Source organism: Lissotriton vulgaris, chromosome 1_2, assembly GCF_964263255.1.
Source record: "Lissotriton vulgaris chromosome 1_2, aLisVul1.2, whole genome shotgun sequence".
NCBI classification, from domain to species: Eukaryota; Metazoa; Chordata; class Amphibia; order Caudata; family Salamandridae; genus Lissotriton; species Lissotriton vulgaris.
In genome coordinates, this window is record NC_141686.1 from 41,766,087 (window position 1) to 41,785,108 (window position 19,022).

Genomic DNA, 19,022 nt, shown 5'->3' on the forward strand with positions numbered 1-19,022 from the left:
ACTACTCATAAACTACGGGACGTGCAGGGGCTCAGGGAGTGCAGTGTCGAGTGCGGACTCGAAATGTGGGATTGCTAAATATGAGTGCGTGTGAAGCGCACTGATGGGGACTTATTTACAGGCACCCTGCGCTGCAAGTGAGTCATTTTTAATATGGGAGAAAGTGACTTACCGGCATCGCAAGGGGCTTGTAAATAAATCCCATAATGGTTTACTCACATCACTCATCTCATTAACGCGCGTATTAAAGGGTTGGACTGCGCGATCCGTCGCTATAGTCTTCTCTGCTCTCATCTGACGCCTCCTGTGACCTTGGGCACATGCATCATGTGCAATTCGGCCTCACTGGGAACTGTTGGTGTATATAAGTATGCCTACATACATTGGTGTGCAGCTTCGTCTTTGATTCACAGGTAGGTTGTGGCGAGCTGTGCGAGTTCACATGTTAACAGATGTGCAATCAGGCGATTGCTTCTTAATTAATGGTGCCTTAGGCGATGTTCGCAAATAATCCTCGCAACATACTTAACTAGGGGTATATTTGCAAAGAGTTCATGCAGCGCAGCGCAGCAAGCGAAGATGCTGCACTGCCTTGGCACTGCGTCAGCCCCGTGCGTGATGTGCATCATCACAGCTGTGTAAATAATAACAGCTGTGAGCCCGTGCGTGAGGTGCATCATCACAGCTGTGTGAATAATAACAGCTGTGAGCCTGTGGCTAAGGTGCATCATCAGAGCTGTGTGAATAATAACAGCTGTGAGCCCGTGCGTGAGGTGCATCATCAGAGCTGTGTGAATAATAACAGCTGTGAGCCCGTGCCTGAGGTGCATCATCAGAGCTTTGTGAATAATAACTGCGTCAGCCCCGTGTGTGAGGTGCATCATTAGAGCTGTGTGAATAATAACAGCTGTGAGCCCATACCTAAGGTGCATCAATAGAGCTGAGTGAATAATAACAGCTGTGAGCCCGTGCATGAGGTGCATCATCAGAGCTTTGTGAATAATAACTGCGTCAGCCCCGTGTGTGAGGTGCATCATTAGAGCTGTGTGAATAATAACAGCTGTGAGCTCATGCCTGAGGTGCATCATCAGAGCTGTGTGAATAAAAACAGCTGTGACCCCGTGCCTGAGGTGCATCATCAGAGCTTTGTGAATAATAACTGCGTCAGCCCCGTGATGAGGTGCATAATAACTGCGTCAGCCCCGTGGTGAGGTGCATCATTACAGCTGTGTGAATAATAACAGCTGTGAGCCCGTGCATGAGGTGCATCATCAGAGCTTTGTGAATAATAACTGCGTCCGCCCCGTGCGTGAGGTGCATCATTAGAGCTGCGTGAATAATAACAGCTGTGAGCAACAGCACTCTTGCACACACTCAAACTGCTCACCAATTCAAAGTATGCTAAAAATGTTATGCAACGCATTGTCATACACAATGCCAATAACTCAAACTTTAATGCTGCGAGACCTATTGCATTGCAAATGCTTGTTATAGGATGCTTTGATCTGTCCTTTTCTCTTCATACATGTTCTCATTGAAAGGATTATATTTTTGAAAGACGTAGCAATCTACATGCGTGCATTTATATACATTTTACATGAGAATGACATTCCAGGCACTGATTAGAAGCAACTACGATTTTATTTAGCTGATGGAGAAGTAATTATGAGCCTTGGAATTTTACTCTAGATTTTTTAATGTGATGTTGATGTTTTACAAGTGGAATAAGGTCTTATCAGTGTGCATCTTCTCTCTGCTCTTGCCTGCTGTTCTTCTTGATGCTGTAATAGCAAACTATATTGTTTTTGCTGTGATTATTAATGCTAACACATTGATTTAATTGAATGTTTACATTAATGTATATTATTTTGAAAACAACTTTAAGACTTATAAACATTATATATATTTGTTCTTTTTTAGTGATTCCGTACAGAGCAGTCATTATCCCAATAAAAAAGATAAGTAATTCAATTACTACTTCGAACCCTTGGATTTGTGTCTCTGGAGAACTTGGCGATACTGGAGTCATGCAGATTCCAAAGAATCATCTGGAAATGACCTTTGAGGTTCGTCTTATCTTGCAATTTATTACCCTATGTTTCCTATACAGGTTCTTTTTTTTTTCTTGTTAGGTTTTCTTAAGCGCTACCTAATCAGAGAGCCTCTGCACGTTCCACCTAATAAATGGAAACCAGGAAATATAATACATGTTACAAATAATACACTTTTAGAAATACATATTTTGTACTTTATTAAAAATACTATACAAGAGGCCTTTAATGAAAGGGAAGGACAGGGTTACTGTATCGCCTATTCGTGCATTAGGCAGTTAAACTAGGGGGTGTTTGTGCATGTAAATTTTGTAACATAGAGGGGTAGGTTATTTGATAACTATATACTCATCGTCTAGCCAAGGTGGTTGGGGAGACCAGCGCACAGAAAATAAAATGACATATCAGGATAGTGACAATTCAATTAGGAGCCTAGAAGTCAATTTGGAAGTCAAATGTTGCTCGAACAGAAATCATATTGGCTCTCTTTTTTTAAAAACCGTTTTTGATAGGATCCAGCTCCGTGTTTGTGTGCGTTTGTATGGGGGGGAGGGAAGGGTGGAGAGGGTGGAAGAAAACGGAGTTACACATTACATGATACTCTTTCATGATATTTCCCAGGTATTGCCAATGTAGGTTTCTGTCACATTATGTTGCACTATCTAACTTATACATTTCCCTGTTTTGCTTGTTTGTATTTTAAAACGTTCCAGAATTGAGTTGCACATAAACACATTGGTTATGTGGAACAAATAGAGATCTTAAAATCAAGATATCATCTTTATATCAAGGGTAAACTATGTGCCAATGAACAACATTGGGAGTGTGAGCGGTTTTTGAATACCAGGTAAAATACCGGCTACCCATAAGGGTTAGAAGCCAAGCAGGTCAGAACTTTTCATAGGAAATGTTTGGATACTGTGAAGGATACGGTATGGAATGGTCTCCCTTACAGTGCGGCACTTTCACACTCCGAGCGTTTTTTGATCTCTTTGGAGCAGCTTACGATGTTTTTAATAGCAGGTAGGAAACTTGATGTAAATGTTGTTATGGGTAGATAATGAGATCTTTATGATGAGGTTTGTAAAAGAAATACATATTTTGTTTTTGTTTGTCACAAAATTAGAAATGCTTGCTACATTTGGAATTGTGACAAGGTAGAGAACAAGAGCAAAGCCACAGTGGTCTCTTGGACACAGTGTACTTCTGCTTTGTAATTATGGTTAATATGGTTCCCTGGATTATTTCCCAACCCGGTTGCCACTCTGAACTATTCATAGGGACAAGCAAAGTAAGGGTTTTAAGAGATGCGCCCTGGGGTAGTGATATATAACATACATTGTGCATATATTGTCGCTCTCTGCTAAGCTGTTATTACTGGATGCTTCTAACTGCAGATTCCTCACTTTGTGAATATCCCCAGGCAACAGACTGGATCTAGAAAACTCAAAAAACAGTGCGCCTGCACATCGGCAGGGTGGACGTAGTGCGACTCGGTGTCAACTCCGTTTTGCTCCAGAAGTTGAAAGTGCATCGTATATAAGTCACACCAATACTTGCTGACATCAGGTCCTTTCTTTCAATCAATCAATCAATCATATAATTCGTAAAGCGCACTACATAACCACAAGGGTTTCAAGGCGCTGAGGGGTGGGGAGGAAGGGGGTGCTGTTGCTACTGGTCGAACAGCCAGGTCTTGAGTTGTCTCCTGAAGGTTAGATGGTCTTCGGTTTGTCGTAGGATGAGGGGGAGGGTGTTCCAGGTCTTGGCGCAGTGGGAGAAGGATTTTCCTCCGACTGTAGTTCTACAGAAGCGTGGGACGGTAGCCAGGGAGAGGTCTGCGGAGCGGAGTTTCCTGTTGGGTACGTAGAAGGAGAGTCAACTGTTGAGGTAGGCTGGGCCGGTCTTGTGGAGTGCCTTGTGTGCATGGATCAGGAGCTTGAAGGAGATTCTTTTGTCGACAGGGAGCTAGTGCAGGTTCCTCAAGGGGGGGGTGATGTGGTCGTGGCGCGGGACATCGAGGATCAGGCGTGCAGAGGCATTCTGGATTATTTGCAGTCTGTTGATGAGCTTGGTCGGGCTCCGGCGTAAAGGGCGTTTCCGTAGTCGAGCCTGCTGCTGACTAGGGCCTGGGTGACTGTTTTCCTTGTGCCTGTCTGGATCCATCTGTAGATTTTGCGGAGCATTCGTAGGGTGTTGAAGCAGGAGGAGGAGACAGCTTTGACTTGTTTGGTCATGGTGAGTTTTGCAGCGTGAATCTTTCTGATCTTTCTGGATTCACTATGCTGTGCATTATTCCGCGGTCTAGTGGTTGGGTCCAGAATCGTAGTCTTTTCTCTTTTTTTTTTTTTTTTTTTTTTTTTTTAGCCCAGGTTGGCGTCGAAGTCCCACCTTTTGGTGTCCTTCCTGTGACGTCGGCCCGCTTCCTGCGGAACCTCCCACCCTTGGGCGCCATCTTCAGGTTCTTTTTTCTGCCGTTGGGTCTGGATCGTTCCCGAGAGGCTCCAGCGTTTTGGAGGGAAGAAGACACAGAAGAGTCTAATTTTGCACGGAAAAGACTGAGAAGACGACGAGGAAAGACACCATCGAGCTGGGACGACGAAGAAGAAGGAGAACTTCGAGAACTTCGACGTCCAACGGAGAATGCACACACAGGAGGCCCCCTGAGTGCAAGAAATGGACAACAGACCCTTTAAATTCTGCCGTAACTGCCACTACAAATACGCGCAGAAGGATCAGCACCCGGTTTGCAACCTCTGCCTACCGGTTGATCACGAGAGCAAGGACTGCAACGCCTGCTCCGCCTTCACACCGAAGACCCTGCGAGTTAGAGAGCGTCAGAGAAGAGCCAACTACAGCATGCAGGGCAAAGACTAACAGCTGTCCCTTCAAGACCTGGGGTCCTTGAGCGACGAGGAGGACAACGTCGCTGGAGAAGACGACGACTACAGAGGTAGGAGAGTCGATTACCCCTAAAGCCCCGACAGACCCTCGAAGGTCTGAATCAGACTCTCGAAAAACAGAGTCTTAGTCTTCGAAAGGAGCACTGGCGCCGAAAACCTCGACGGCCGCAGCTGCATCCAAGTGACCTGACCCTGTCCCCAAGGCTGATCGCTCCTCGCACCGCGTGGCTCCCTCTGAGTGCGCCCGCTCTCCCCCGCAGCCACTGCGAGTTCGCCGCGGCCCCTGTTCTCGAGGTGTTTCTTTTCACTGTATTTTTCTGTTTATTTTGTGACTGAATCTGTATTTGTGCCCTGTTGTTGCCACTGTTTTCCCACTGTTTTCGCCGCCCTTAGGACCGTTTCCCGCTCGTCTCACCGCTCCCCGCTCCCTGCCGCTGCTCCCCTGCGGCCCGCCCCTTTTTCCTTCTGTACCCTTCCCATACGCCACCCCGCTCCCGCATCCCAGCTTATCCTTCCTCCCACCGGCCATTTAAAGTGCTGTCCGCGCGGCGGAGGGCTGTGACCTGACCCTGTCCCCAGGGCCGATCGCTACTCACACCGCGTGGCTCCCTCTGAGTGCGCCCGCTCTCCCCCGCTGCCACTGCGAGTTCGCCGCGGCCCCTGTTCTCGAGGTGTTTCTTTTCACTGTATTTTTCTGTTTATTTTGTGACTGAATCTGTATTTGTGCCCTGTTGTTGCCACTGTTTTCCCACTGTTTTCGCCGCCCTTAGGACCGTTTCCCGCTCGTCTCACCGCTCCCCGCCACTGCTCCCCTGCGGCCCCGCCCCTTTTTCTTTCTGTACCCTTCCCATTCGCCACCCCGCTCCCCAGCTGATCCTCCCTCCCACCTCGCCATTTATGGTGGAGTCCACTCGTACGCGCAGCGGGTGCGCCGAAGGCGCGCCAAAGGCAGGCCCGTCTACGCCCGTCCACGCCTGGACCTCGCCAAGCGCCAGGACACCTGGACCTCACCGGACCCAGACCACCCGACTGAGATACGACACCGCCACTCTCAACACACTCCACACCGGACGCCCGCCCGCCTGCTATCAAGCCACCCCCAGCGCACCCACGGACCTTCCACCTGTCAAGCCTGCAAATTCACCAGCCTCCAAACCCGCCCCACACCTGCCAAACCGGGCAGCAACATCAACCACCTTAAGTGCATCCTCCTCAACACCCGCTGCGTCCACAAGTACGCCATCGAACTCTGGGACTTCCTCGACACAACATCACCCGACGTCGCCTTCCTCACGGAAACCTTGATGATCGCCTCTTCAGCCCCCGACATCGCCCAAGCCATCCCGAACGGCTACAAAATCACCCGGAAGGACCGCACCAACAAAGCATGAGGAGGGATCGCCATCATCTACAGGGACACCATCTGCGTCACGACCAACACCGAAGACACCACCCCCACCGTCGAACTCCTACACTTCCAGATCCACACCGACCCTCAGACTACCCTCAGAGGAACACTCGTCTACAGACCCCCGGGCCCATGCACACAATTCAGCGAAACCTTAGCCGACCTCATCAGCCCGCACGCCCTAGCCTCCCCTGAATACATCCTCCTGGGAGACCTGAACTTCCACCTGGAAAACAACGACGACAACGCCACCGCCACCCTACTTGACAACCTCGCCAGCCTTGGACTCAAGCAACTAGTGGACTCCCCCACTCACCTCGCTGGCCACACCCTCGACGCCATCTTCTCAGCCAGTAACAACATCACCTTCAACCACGCCACAGGACAACACTGGACTGACCACAGCTGCGTACACTTCACATTCAAGAGGACGGCATCCCGCCAGCCCACACTCCAGATCCCCCGCAGATGCTGGAGCAAAATCACCGTGGACCAGCTCACCGCGTCACTGAGCCAGAACACACGCGCCGACACCAACATACCTGACACCAACTCCGCAGCGCTCAGCCTCACACACTGGATCACCAACTGCACCGACGACCTCGCCCCACTAAAGAACACCCACAGCAAGACCTCCTCCAGAAAACCTTCATGGTACACAGACGCCCTCAAAGTCGCTAAGAAATCCTGCCGTAATCTCGAAAAAACCTGGCGCAAAGAACCGACTACGGAAAACCTGACTGCCCTCAAAGCCGCCACCCGAGAATACCACCAGCAGATCCAGAACACCAAGAGGACCTCACTCAAGGAACGTCTTGACAACAACACCCGCAACAGCAAAGAACTCTTCAGCATCATCAAAGAGTTCTCCAACCCCGACGCCAGAAACAACGACATCACCCCTACGCAAGACCTCTGAAACTCGCTCGCAACATTCTTCCACCGCAAGATCGCGGACATACACAACAGCTTCGGACACCAACCCAGCGACCACCGCCACCACCATCAACTCCTGGACCCCCATCAGCAGCAAAGGCACCATCCACGTCATGAACACCATCCACTCCGGCTACCCCTCTGACCCTTGCCCTCATCACATCTTCAACAAGGCCGACACCACCCTCGCACCCCACCTACGGAACATCATCAACAGCTCCTTCGCGTCCGCGAACTTCCCAGAGAGCTGGAAGCACGCAGAGATCAACGCCCTCCTGAAAAAAACCACAGCAGATCCCAGGGACATCAAGAACTTCCAGCCCATCTCACTTCTCCCCTTCCCGGCTAAAGTCATCGAGAAGACCGTCAACAAACAGCTGACCACCTTCCTTGAGTACAACAAAGCGCTCGACCCCTCCCAGTCTGGATTTCGGGCAAACCACAGCACCGAGACCGCCCTCATCGCAGCCACAGACGACATCAGAACCATGATGGACAGCGGGGAAACAGCCTCCTAGACCTCTCAGCAGCCTTTGCCACCGTCTGCCACCGCACCCTAGTACACCGCCTCAACAACACAGGCATCCAGGGAAAGGCCCTGGATTGGATCTCCTCATTCCTCACCGGCAGAACCCAGAGAGTCCGCCTCCCCCCCTTCTGCTCCTCGGCAACCGAAATCATCTGCGGCGTACCCCATGGATCCTCACTCAGCCCAACACTCTTCAATATCTACATGAGCCCCCTCGCAACCATCGTACGAAAGCACAACATCAACATCATCTCCTACGCAGACGACCCACAAATGATACTCTCCCTCACCAAGGACCCAGCCATCGCCAAAGCAACCTTCCAGGAAGGGATGAAAGAAGTAGCAGACTGGATGAAGCAGAGCCGCCTCAAACTCAACTCGGACAAGACGGCGGTCCTTATCCTAGGACAATCCTGCTTGGCATGGGACAACTCCTGGTGGCCCCAGACACTGGGTTCCGCACCAACACCCACTGACCACGCACGCAACCTAGGCTTCATCCTGGACTCATCGCTCACAATGACCAAACAAGTCAACACCGTCTCCTCATCTTGCTTCAAAACCCTTCGCATGCTCCGAAAAATCTTCCGCTGGATCCCCACCGAAACCAGAAGATCAGTAACCCAGGCCCTCGTCACCAGCCGACTGGACTACGGGAATGCCCTCTACGCCGGAACAACCGCCAAACTCCAGAACTGTCTCCAACGCATACAAAACGCGTCCGCACGACTCATCCTCAACATCCCCAGACGCGACCACATCTCTCCCCACCTGAGAATCCTCCACTGGCTCCCCGTCAGCAAGAGAATCACATTCAGACTACTCACCCACGCACACAAAGCACTCATGGGCCCAGTATACCTCAACAACAGACTCACGTTCTACGTCCCCACCCGCCGGCTCCGCTCCATCAACCTCGCCGTCATCCCACAGATCCGCAGAGCCACCACAGGAGGAAGATCTTTCTCCTACCTTGCAGCAAAGACCTGGAACTCCCTCCCCACGCACCTACGACTGCCCCAGGACCACCTCAGCTTCAGGAGGCTCCTCAAGAGCTGGCTCTTCGAGCAGTAGCAGCACCCCGCCTCCCAGCGCCTTGAGACCCTAACGGGTGAGTAGCGCGCTCTATAAATTCCATGATTCCATGATTGATTGATTGATTGAAGGACAAACAGCCCAGCGGATCCTTAGAGAAGGACTCCCAGGCGGCGAAGACCAGCGAAAAGCCAAGGTCATCGAAAAACGTCCCCGAAAAGGAACGTTCGACTTCGAAGGAAAGGCCCCCAAGGTCGCTTCGACGTTGACAAAGGACCCGAAGCCCACTTCGTCGATGTAGACGGCGAAGAGTTCAGCCGAACCGTCCGACGCCGAACAGGCCACCAAACTGGAAAGAAAGAAAAGACGGCTCGAGGCCGAAATGGATAACTTCCTGCAAAGAAAGAAGGAGTTCGTCGAAAAGATGAAGAGGTTCACGATTCCGTCGAAGCCAGCGACGGTGATCGTCGAGATAGAAGAGGAGGAGGACTTTGAGGCCGAAGAGCCGCCGAAAAGTCCAGAGACCCAGGAACATCCAGAGGAAGAAGCCTTCTACTACGAGGAGGAGGGTGACGACGACCAGCAGACGACCCTCGGATCGGCATCCTCGGTGACACAGGACCTCAACACCGAAAGCCCAGAAGAGGCCGTGGACACGTACCCTTCGAGGCCTTCGCCGCCAGATAACATTGGGGTGTACAATATGGTCATCAAGAACACAGCAGCGGCGTTTGGAGTCCAGCTTGATGAGGAAAAACCAAAAGCAAACTTCCTCTTGGAGACCCTGCTCCCCACACAGACTAGGAGCCAGTACCTCCCCATGCTTGAGAGTGTCATGGCCCAGGGGAAGGAGGCGTTCAAGGAACCGGCGACATGCAGGTCAGTTACGCCGAGGACGGAGAAGAAATATAAGCACTCCATTAAAGATCCTCCATACATCAGAGGGGCAGTTACAGCGGACTCCATTATTACGGCGACCGAAAGGAAAAGGACAAATGTGCCAACGACATCAGGGCCACCACCAGGCAAGGAAAGCAGGAGGATGGACCTAACTGCGAGAAAGATAGAAAGGAATGCAGCAATGCACTGGCGCATGGCAAACTCAAACGCCCTACTGAACAGGCACCAGTACCTAATCCTGGACAAATTGGCCAGCTGATGAAGCACCTCCCAGACGAGTACCAACAAAGAGCGTCAGACCTTGTGGAGGAGGGAAAGAATGTGGCAAATTCTTGCCTCAAAACAGCCTTGGATGTAGCAAACACATCCAGCAGGCTGATGATGTTGGGAATCACTGAGAGAAGGCAGGCCTGGCTCAGGATCTCAGGCTTCAAACCAGAGGTACAGCACAACATCCTTAGCACCCTGTTCAATGGGGAGACACTGTTTGGGGCGCCGGTGGACAAAAAACTCACCCAGCTTAAAAAAGATAACGAAACTGCAAGGTCCATGGAGGCCTTACAATTCAGAGGAATGAAAAGGGGTACCCCGTCACGTAGACCGAACGGAAGAGGGGGGAACCAGCCAGGAACGTCGCACCAGACATTCCAAGGGAGGCAGCCAAACACAGCAGGGTCACCAAAAACAAACCTGGCACCACCAGCAAAGGGGCCAGTCCTTTTGCGGGGGGGGGGGCGAACGGACGTGGGCAAAATAAAAGAGGGGGCCAACAACCCACCTCAAAGAGACTCCGTCACGCAATACCTGCCCACCCGTGCAATGCCTCCCGGGGTGGAGCACAAAAAGACCAACACAGTGTTATACAGACCAAAAATGAACGAACATGTACCACCAGTAGGAGGCAGGCTAAGTAATTTCTTCCAGGAGTGGAATAAGATAACCACAGACAAATGGATACTCGACATCCTACAGTTCGGATACTGCATAGAATTGGAAAGGACACCGCCAAACAGGAAACCAAAAAAGAAGGCGCAGTCAGGAAAAGAGCTAGAGCTCATTCAAAAAGAAGCAGAAGAACTGCTCCAAAAGAAGGCCATCGAACCAGTACCATACCGAGAAAGGAACAAGGGAGTGTACTCCACCTACTTCCTGGTACCAAAGGTGGACGAAACACTAAGACCCAACCTGGACCTAAGGTTCCTGAACAAGTACCTAAAAACACAAAAGTTCAAGATGATTTCCCTGTAGGAGGTCATTCCCCAGATAAGGAACGGAGATTTCATGGCCACCATAGACCTCAAAGATGCCTACCTGCACATCCGAATGAACAGGCAGCACAAACATCTACTGAGATTTACCATCAGCAAAGATCACTACCAGTTCAAAGCCCTAGCGTTCGGACTAAAATCCGCACCAAGGGTCTTCACCAAGTGCCTCGCAGCAGTGGCAGCGCACCTAAGAAGGGAAGGGATCCATGTATACCCTTACCTGGACGACTGGCTAATAAAGGCAAGTTCACACAGGACATGAAAGGAGCACGCACAGCGCAGTGCTCCTTGCATGTCCTTGCAGTGCGCAGCACAGTGCACACTGATGGACCTGGGATTCTCCATTCACTGGGGGAAATCCTCTATGGAACTAGAGCAAGTAAAAATCTTCCTAGGAGCACAGATCAACACCATACAGAGCAAGGTGTTCCCCAGCAACAATAGGACACTGGCACTGCTGAAGGAGACGCGCCTCGATCAGAAGGGGCAAGCTCTGACGATGAGGACAGTGAGCAAGGTCATGGGCATGATGGCCTCCTGCATACATTTGGTACCAAATGTACACCTCCACATGAGACCATTCCAAGAATGGTCACAAGCTACAGGAAGTTGGGAAGATCTAGTGGTTGTAACGTACGCAGTGAAGGAGGAGATGTTGTGGTGGAACAAGGAGAACATAACAGAAGGGAAGCCTCTAACACCACCGACCCAAACAGTGACCATCACCACAGATGCATCCCAGAAGGGATGGGAAGCACACATGAGCAAACTCAGGGTGAGGGGTCTGTGGACTCCAGCGGATGCGGTCAAACACATCAACTACCTGAAACTAAAGACAGTGTTTCTCGCCCTGAAAGCCTTCCAGACAAAACTGTACAACCAGAGAGCGTTGATCCAAACAGACAACACAACAACGATGTTCTACATCAATAAACAGGGAGAAACACAATCAGCTCCGCTATCGAACCTAGCACAGGAGATCTGGAGATGGGCCATCCCACTAAAAATAGACCTGCTAGCCTTACACCTACCAGGGAAAGACAATGTGGAAGCAGACTGGCTCAGCAGACCGACATCGGCATCCCACGAGTGGGAGCTCAATACGCAGGAAACGCTAAGGCTATTCAGAAGGTGAGGAACACCGACAATAGACCTATTTGCAACACACCTGAATGCAAAATGCCAAAGCTTCGCATCCAGGCAACCATGGGAAGGATCCCTGGGGAATGCCCTATAGATAAGCTGGTCGAAAACATTTGCTTACACTTTCCCCCGATACCACTGATACACAGAGTACTCAACAAGTGCAGAACCAGCAACATGACTCTGATCCTGGTGGCACCACAGTGGGCCAGGCAGACCTGGTACTCACAGGTAGTGGAAATGACACAAGGTGCTCCCCACAAGTTCGGCAGCATGGCTCCTGAAGACATAGAGTTTGCGCACCTGAGGTTACCTGAGAGCACCCTGCGGGTACTAAGAGAGGCTATGAGACCTAGCACACGAAGGTGCTATGTGGCGAAATGGAAGAGGTTCACACAATGGTGCAGCAAGAAGAAGCTACATAAGAAGATGACAAGAGAATCAACGGTGCTAAGGTATCTCACGCACTTGCTGATGGCAAAGATGAGCTCATCCTTGCTGAGAGTACACCTGGCAGCAATAGTAGCCTACACAAGAGGAGAAACAGGGAAGAGTTTCTTTACATCACAGATAGTAAAGAGTTCCTGGAAGGGGCAAAAAGGATCGCACCACCAAAGAGGATGCCGCCGCCGGCATGGAACCTTAATTTAGTCCTAACACAGCTCATGAAAGCGCCTTTTGAACCCATTCATAAGGCCTCCCTACAAATGCTAACAATGAAAACAGCCTTCTTGCCGGCAATCACCTTGCTGCGCAGGGAGAGCGAACTACAGGCGCTAACACTACAAGAACCCTACATCCAGATAAACAATGATAGGGTGGTGATGAGAACGGACCCACACTTTATGAGGTTCCACATCAGCCATACAGTGCAAATACCAAGCTTCTTTCAGAAACCGGCCACAAGCGCAGAGAGAGCACTGCACACTCTGGAAGCAAGAAGGGCAGTAATGCAATATATAGAAAGAACCAAGAAACACAGGAAGACAAAGCAGTTCTTTGTGTCCTCCGCAAACAGTTTCCTGGGTAGACCAGTAACAAAGAAAAACCATCGTACGATGGATCGCACAAACTATACAATTCTGCCACAAACAAGCAGATCAAGAACTATCAGAGGGGGCACGGGCCCACTCTACTAGGAAAAAGGGAGCAACGATAGCCTTCCTGGCTGACACACCCATTCAAGGTATATGCCTGGCGGCAACATGGGCTTCAGCGCACACGATCTGAAAGAGACACGTTAGTGATAGATTCCTTACCTTAGAATATCCCCAGGCGTCAGACTGGATCCGGAAACTTTTGCGTAGCAATACCCCTGCGCGCCGGTAGGCGTCGTCTGCGGCTCCGCGTCCGTCGTCGGCGTCGTGAGCGCCGGGATGACGTCGTCGGAGTACTTAGACGGCGCCCATGCGCGCTGACGTCAGTTCTTCTTTTTTCCGCGCCAGCTAGCGCAGATCCGGAAGAAGCTCTACCCCCAGTCACTTTTTGACTGAAAGTTTTTTGATCCCTTTTGATCTTCTCTTTAGTCGACTTCTCGACTATCGGTGCCAGGGATGCCCGGGTTCAAGCCTTGTTCGAAGTGCGGCCGACTCATGTCGGTCACGGACCCCCATCGCCGGTGCCTGAAGTGCTTAGGCCTCGACCACGACGATCGATCCTGCTCCGACTGCCGGGCCCTGACGTCGAAGGCTAGGCGGGAGCGGTCCCGCAAGCGCCTCGAGCTGAGGCAGTCGGCCCCGCGCCACTCCGGGTCCCGGTCCCACGGGAGGTCGAGGGACAGGTCGCGAGGTCGGAGTCATCGACGTTCCGGAAGTGGACACCGATCGTCTGGTTCCAAGTCCTCAGGTAAGAGGCATGAGAGGTCGGAGCGACACCATCGATCCTCCGACCCGCCCCGACGCTCGCACGATGCGGCCGGGGGCTCGGGCGACACCGCCCACGCGGCTCCGCGGGAGTCGCAAGCGTCGCCGCCTGCCCCACACCTTCGGGTCCCTGAGCACGGCGCGTCGCAGGAGGAGGTCGAGAGGTACCTCATGGCCATGAGGGCCCTCCCTCCTCAGTCGGTTCCCGTGGCGCCTTCGGGCCGATCGGTTCCGTCTGGAGGTCCTTCCGGGTCGGGCGCTTCGGCCCCGACGACGTCGGGTGCTTCGGCCCCGGCGCCGCTGACGACTTCGGTCCCGGCGCCGCACGACCTCGCTGGATCCGGCTCCGGATCCGGGACCTCGCCGGTCGACCTTACGACCTCGCCGGCGCCGTCCCTTCAGGTGTCGTCCCCGGCAGCCGATGTGGTTGCCGCCCCCAATGTCTCCTACGGTCCTGCTCAGGAGTCGGAAGGGCGCCGCTGGGCGCCGATTCCGTCGGCCTTGGGAGAATTTTATCTCCACGAGGAGGCCCTGGCTGTTAATCCTGGTTTCCAGGAGCCAGGTGACGAGGAGCAATGGGAGGGGTCCGAGGACCCTCTGGCACGTGATTGCCAGTCGCATCAGGACTGGACATATGAGCTTGGGGAGGCCAGTGGTATTGACACCTCGCCAGACACTGGATTTACGTCGCCCCCGACTGTGGCTTCGGAGGCGGGTTCTGCTTACAGCGTAGTGTTGACGAAGGCAGCTAAGGCCTTAAACCTTCAGCTCCCCGTCGCGGCCGTGAGGGCTAATCTCCTCACTGAGGTCCTCAAACAGCAGTCCGTCTCCACGGAGCCCCTCCTGCCGTTCAATGAGGCCTTGTGTGACGATCTTCTGGGCACTTGGTCCAAGCCCGCCACAGGCCCCCCTGTGGACAGGAACGTGGCCAGACGCTACCGCCCGGCACCGGGCGACCCATGCTTTTTGTCCACCCATCCCACCCCCGAGAGTCTGGTCATCCAGGCCTCAAACTCCCAATCCGCATTCCCGTCGGCCCCGCCCGACAGGGAATCCAAGAGATATGAACAGTTCGGGAAGAAGGTTTTCTCGTCTGTGAGCTTAGGGCTGCGGTCTGTGAACACCGCCTGTCTCTTGGGCCGCTACACCCACACCCTGTGGGACACGGTTGCGGAGGTGCTGCCTAGATGCCCGGAGGAGGTCCAGGCTAAACTCAGCCAAGCCCTGGCGGGCGGCCGAGATGCAGCACGCTTTTCTATCCGGTGTGGGCTGGATACTACGGACTCACTGGGCAGGGCGATGGCAACGACGGTGGCGGTTCGACGCCACGCCTGGTTGAGGTCCGCCAACTTCTCGGCCGATGTCCAGGCCACCCTCCTGGGCATGCCGTTTGATGGCCGTCGCCTCTTCGGCGACAAGGCAGACCATGCGCTGGAGCGTTTCAAGGACTCCAGGGCCACGGCCAAGTCCTTGGGCCTTACGGCCCCACGCCAGCAATCGGGTGCCTTTCGCTCCTTTCGTGGCCACGGAAGGGGCGCCCCACCACGTACCGTCAGCCACGCGCCGCAGAATGTCCAACAACGCGGTGGCGGACGTGGGAACCGCCGTGGCGGTGGTCGGGGACAGCGGCGAGGCCAGTCCACACCTCCCTCAGCAGCCCCTGCCTCAAAACCTTCCTAGTCCGACCTTTCAGGCCCATGTGACGCCTGTGGGAGGCAGGGTTCGCCATCACCTCTCCCACTGGCATACCGTCACTTCGGACAGGTGGGTGCTGCAGATTGTCCGAAGGGGCTTCTCCCTCCCCTTCGAGTCATCCCCTCCATCCATGCCACCACAATACCACCGTGTGTCGGGGGATCACTTGCAACTTCTGCAAGAGGAGGTTTCGGCCCTCTTGGCCAAGAGGGCCATCGAGCGCGTTCCTGGGCCAGAAGTAGGACGTGGTTGTTACTCCCACTACTTTCTGGTACCCAAGAAGGGCAAAGGGGGCCTACGCCCTATCTTGGATCTGAGGAACGTCAACGGCTTCCTCCGGACGGAGAAGTTCAAGATGCTCACTTTGGCTCAGGTCCTGGCTGCCCTGGACCCAGGAGACTGGATGGTAGCGTTGGACTTGCAGGACGCCTATTTCCACATCCCCGTCCTGCCGGCCCACCGGCGTTACCTGCGGTTCACGGTAGGCCAAGAGCACTTTCAGTTTACCGTGCTCCCCTTTGGCCTTACCAGCGCCCCACGGGTGTTCACGAAGGTGATGGCGGTGGTCGCAGCCCATCTGCGCAGGCAGGGGATATCAGTCTTCCCCTACCTCGACGACTGGTTGTTGAAGGCGGGCTCGCCCCAGACAGTCGTCAACCACCTCCAGACTACGGCCGACCTCCTGCATTTGCTGGGGTTCTCCATCAATGTGCCGAAGTCACACCTGTGTCCCTCTCAGAAGCTCCTCTTCATCGGAGCGGTTCTCGACTCGGCGCAGTTTCGGGTTTACCCACCCGAGCAGCGGGTTCGGGATATTCAGGCTCTGGTTCCCATCTTCCAGCCGTTATCCCGAGTCTCGGTCAGGTTGACGCTGCTGATTTCTGGGACTGATGGCCTCCTGCATCCTTCTGGTGCGTCACGCCAGGTGGCGGATGCGGGCTCTGCAGTGGGACCTGAAGTTTCAGTGGGCCCAGCATCAGGGCAACCTGTCCGATCATGTCCTGATCTCAGAGGGCACTGCGAGACAACTGCAGTGGTGGCTCACGGACCGCGACTGGGTCAGTGGCAAACCCCTCTCCCTACCCCAACCGGAGCACGTAGTTGTGACGGACGCGTCCCTCCAAGGCTGGGGAGGCCACATGGGAGAGGCGGAGATCAGAGGCCTCTGGTCTCCGGCGGAGTCCCGGCTCCATATCAACCTTCTGGAGCTGCGGGCGATTCGTCTAGCACTGAAGGCATTCCTCCCCTCTGTCCGAGGGAGCGTAGTGCAAGTGTTCACCGACAACACCACCGCCATGTGGTACTGCAACAAACAAGGCGGGGTGGGGTCGTGGACCCTCTGCCAGGAGGCTCTGCGCCTCTGGCAGTGGCTGGAACATCAGGGCGTGACCCTGGTGGTTCAACACCTGGCAGGCTCTCTGAATGCCAGGGCGGACGAACTCAGCCGCCGGTGCATGATGGATCACGAATGGCGTCTGAACTCGGACGTGGCGCAAGGTCTCTTTCAGCAGTGGGGAGAGCCTTGGTTAGATCTATTCGCCACAGAAGAGAACGCGCAATGTCATCAGTTCTGCACGTTGGAATTTCCAAGGCGGCACTCGCTCGGAGACGCTTTTCGTCGCGAGTGGAGCTGCGGTCTGTTGTACGCCTTTCCGCCTATACCACTTCTGCCCAGAGTGCTGAAGAAGATCAGGCGCGACCGGGCCCAGGTTATCCTTGTGGCTCCGGACTGGGCACGAAGATACTGGTATCCCGAGCTCCTCAGCATGTCAGTCGATCCCCCGATTCGTCTGCCTCTTCGGGAGGACCTTCTGTCGCAGCAGCAGGGGACGGTCCTGCACCCGAACCTGTCCAGTCTCCACCTACAAGCTTTGAGATTGAGCGGCGGCAGTTGAGGCCATTTGACTTGCCTCCCGAAGTCTGTGATATCATTCTGGCAGCCAGGCGTCCCTCCACAAAGTCGGTATACGCCTGCCGGTGGAACAGATTTGTGGCATGGTGCACAGCAAAGGCTGTGGATCCTCTCTCGGCACCCCTTTCGGAAGTGCTGCTCTTTCTTCTTTCCCTTGCCCAGCAGGGCTCTGCTCTGGGCACTCTTAAAGGGTACCTTTCTGCTCTATCAGCCTTCTTGAGGCTACCAGATCAGCCTTCTTTATTCAAGTCCCCTATTGTAAGTAGATTTCTGAAGGGCATCACGCACATGTTCCCTCCTGTTCCCTTCGTGATGCCCCAGTGGGACTTGAATCTTGTTCTCACTTATCTGATGTGTGCTCCCTTTGAGCCACTGCACAACTGTCCTCTCCGTCTCCTTACTCTGAAGACTGCCTTCCTGGTTGCCATCACCTCTGCCAGGAGAGTGAGTGAGCTCCAGGCTCTTTCTTCTTCTCCACCTTTCCTGTCTGTTCATCCTGACAAGGTGGTGTTACGTACACGACCTTCCTTTCTGCCCAAGGTTGTCACGGCCTTCCACATCGGGCAGTCCATTACCTTGCCCACTTTCTTTCCGCCTCCGCATCCCTCGAAAGAGGAAGAGAGGCTCCACCGTCTGGATCCAAAACGTGCGCTCTCCTACTACCTAGATCGCACACGCCAATTCCGGGTGGATGACCAACTCTTCGTTGGTTACGTGGGCGCAAAGAAGGGTAAGGCTGTGCACAAGAGGACCATCTCCAGGTGGATCATCTTGTGTATCCAAGCATGTTACTCCATGGCGAGGAAGGAGCCCCCGGTTGGATTGCGGGCTCACTCCACTCGGGCCACGGCAACGACAACTGCCCTGGGCCGCGGTGTCCCCCTGCAGGACATCTGTCAGGCAGCCACGTGGGCCTCGCTGCACATGTTCGCAAGACACTACTGCCTGGACAGTCAAGTCCGGAGGGATGGCTTCTTTGGCCGTTCCGTCCTCTAGGACTTTCTGGTGTGATATTGGTTCGCAGACCCACCACCGGGGTTGGTATTGCTGGGGTATCTATTCTAAGGTAAGGAATCTATCACTAACGTGTCTCTTTCAGATGCACAAGTTACTACTTGTGTAACGATATATCTGTAAGAGACATTAGTTAGTGATAGATTCCTTACCGACCCACCCATCCTCCCCGTTCTGCGAACCGATATCTAGGGTTAAGGTCATCCCCTTTCAGGGCCCTAGTTTCATGGCACCAGTGTTGGTTCTATCATGGCTCTGCGTATCTGGCGCGGAGAAGCTATGTGTCAGAACTGACGTCAGCGCGCATGGGCGCCGTCTAAGTACTCCGACGACGTCATCCCGGCGCTCACGACGCCGACGACGGAC

At 53.5% G+C, this 19,022-nt stretch overlaps 1 protein-coding gene across 2 annotated transcripts in view; it reads left to right on the forward strand.

The window, feature by feature from the left end:
- DENND5B (DENN domain containing 5B) overlaps window positions 1-19,022 on the forward strand; it is a 751,805-nt gene that overhangs the window by 553,422 nt on the left and 179,361 nt on the right. For both annotated transcript variants that reach the window (XM_086952789.1, XM_086952788.1), the window contains one exon: window positions 1,921-2,066. In XM_086952789.1, coding sequence (XP_086808915.1) covers window positions 1,921-2,066 — 146 coding nt within the window. The remainder of the gene's footprint in view (window positions 1-1,920; window positions 2,067-19,022) is intronic.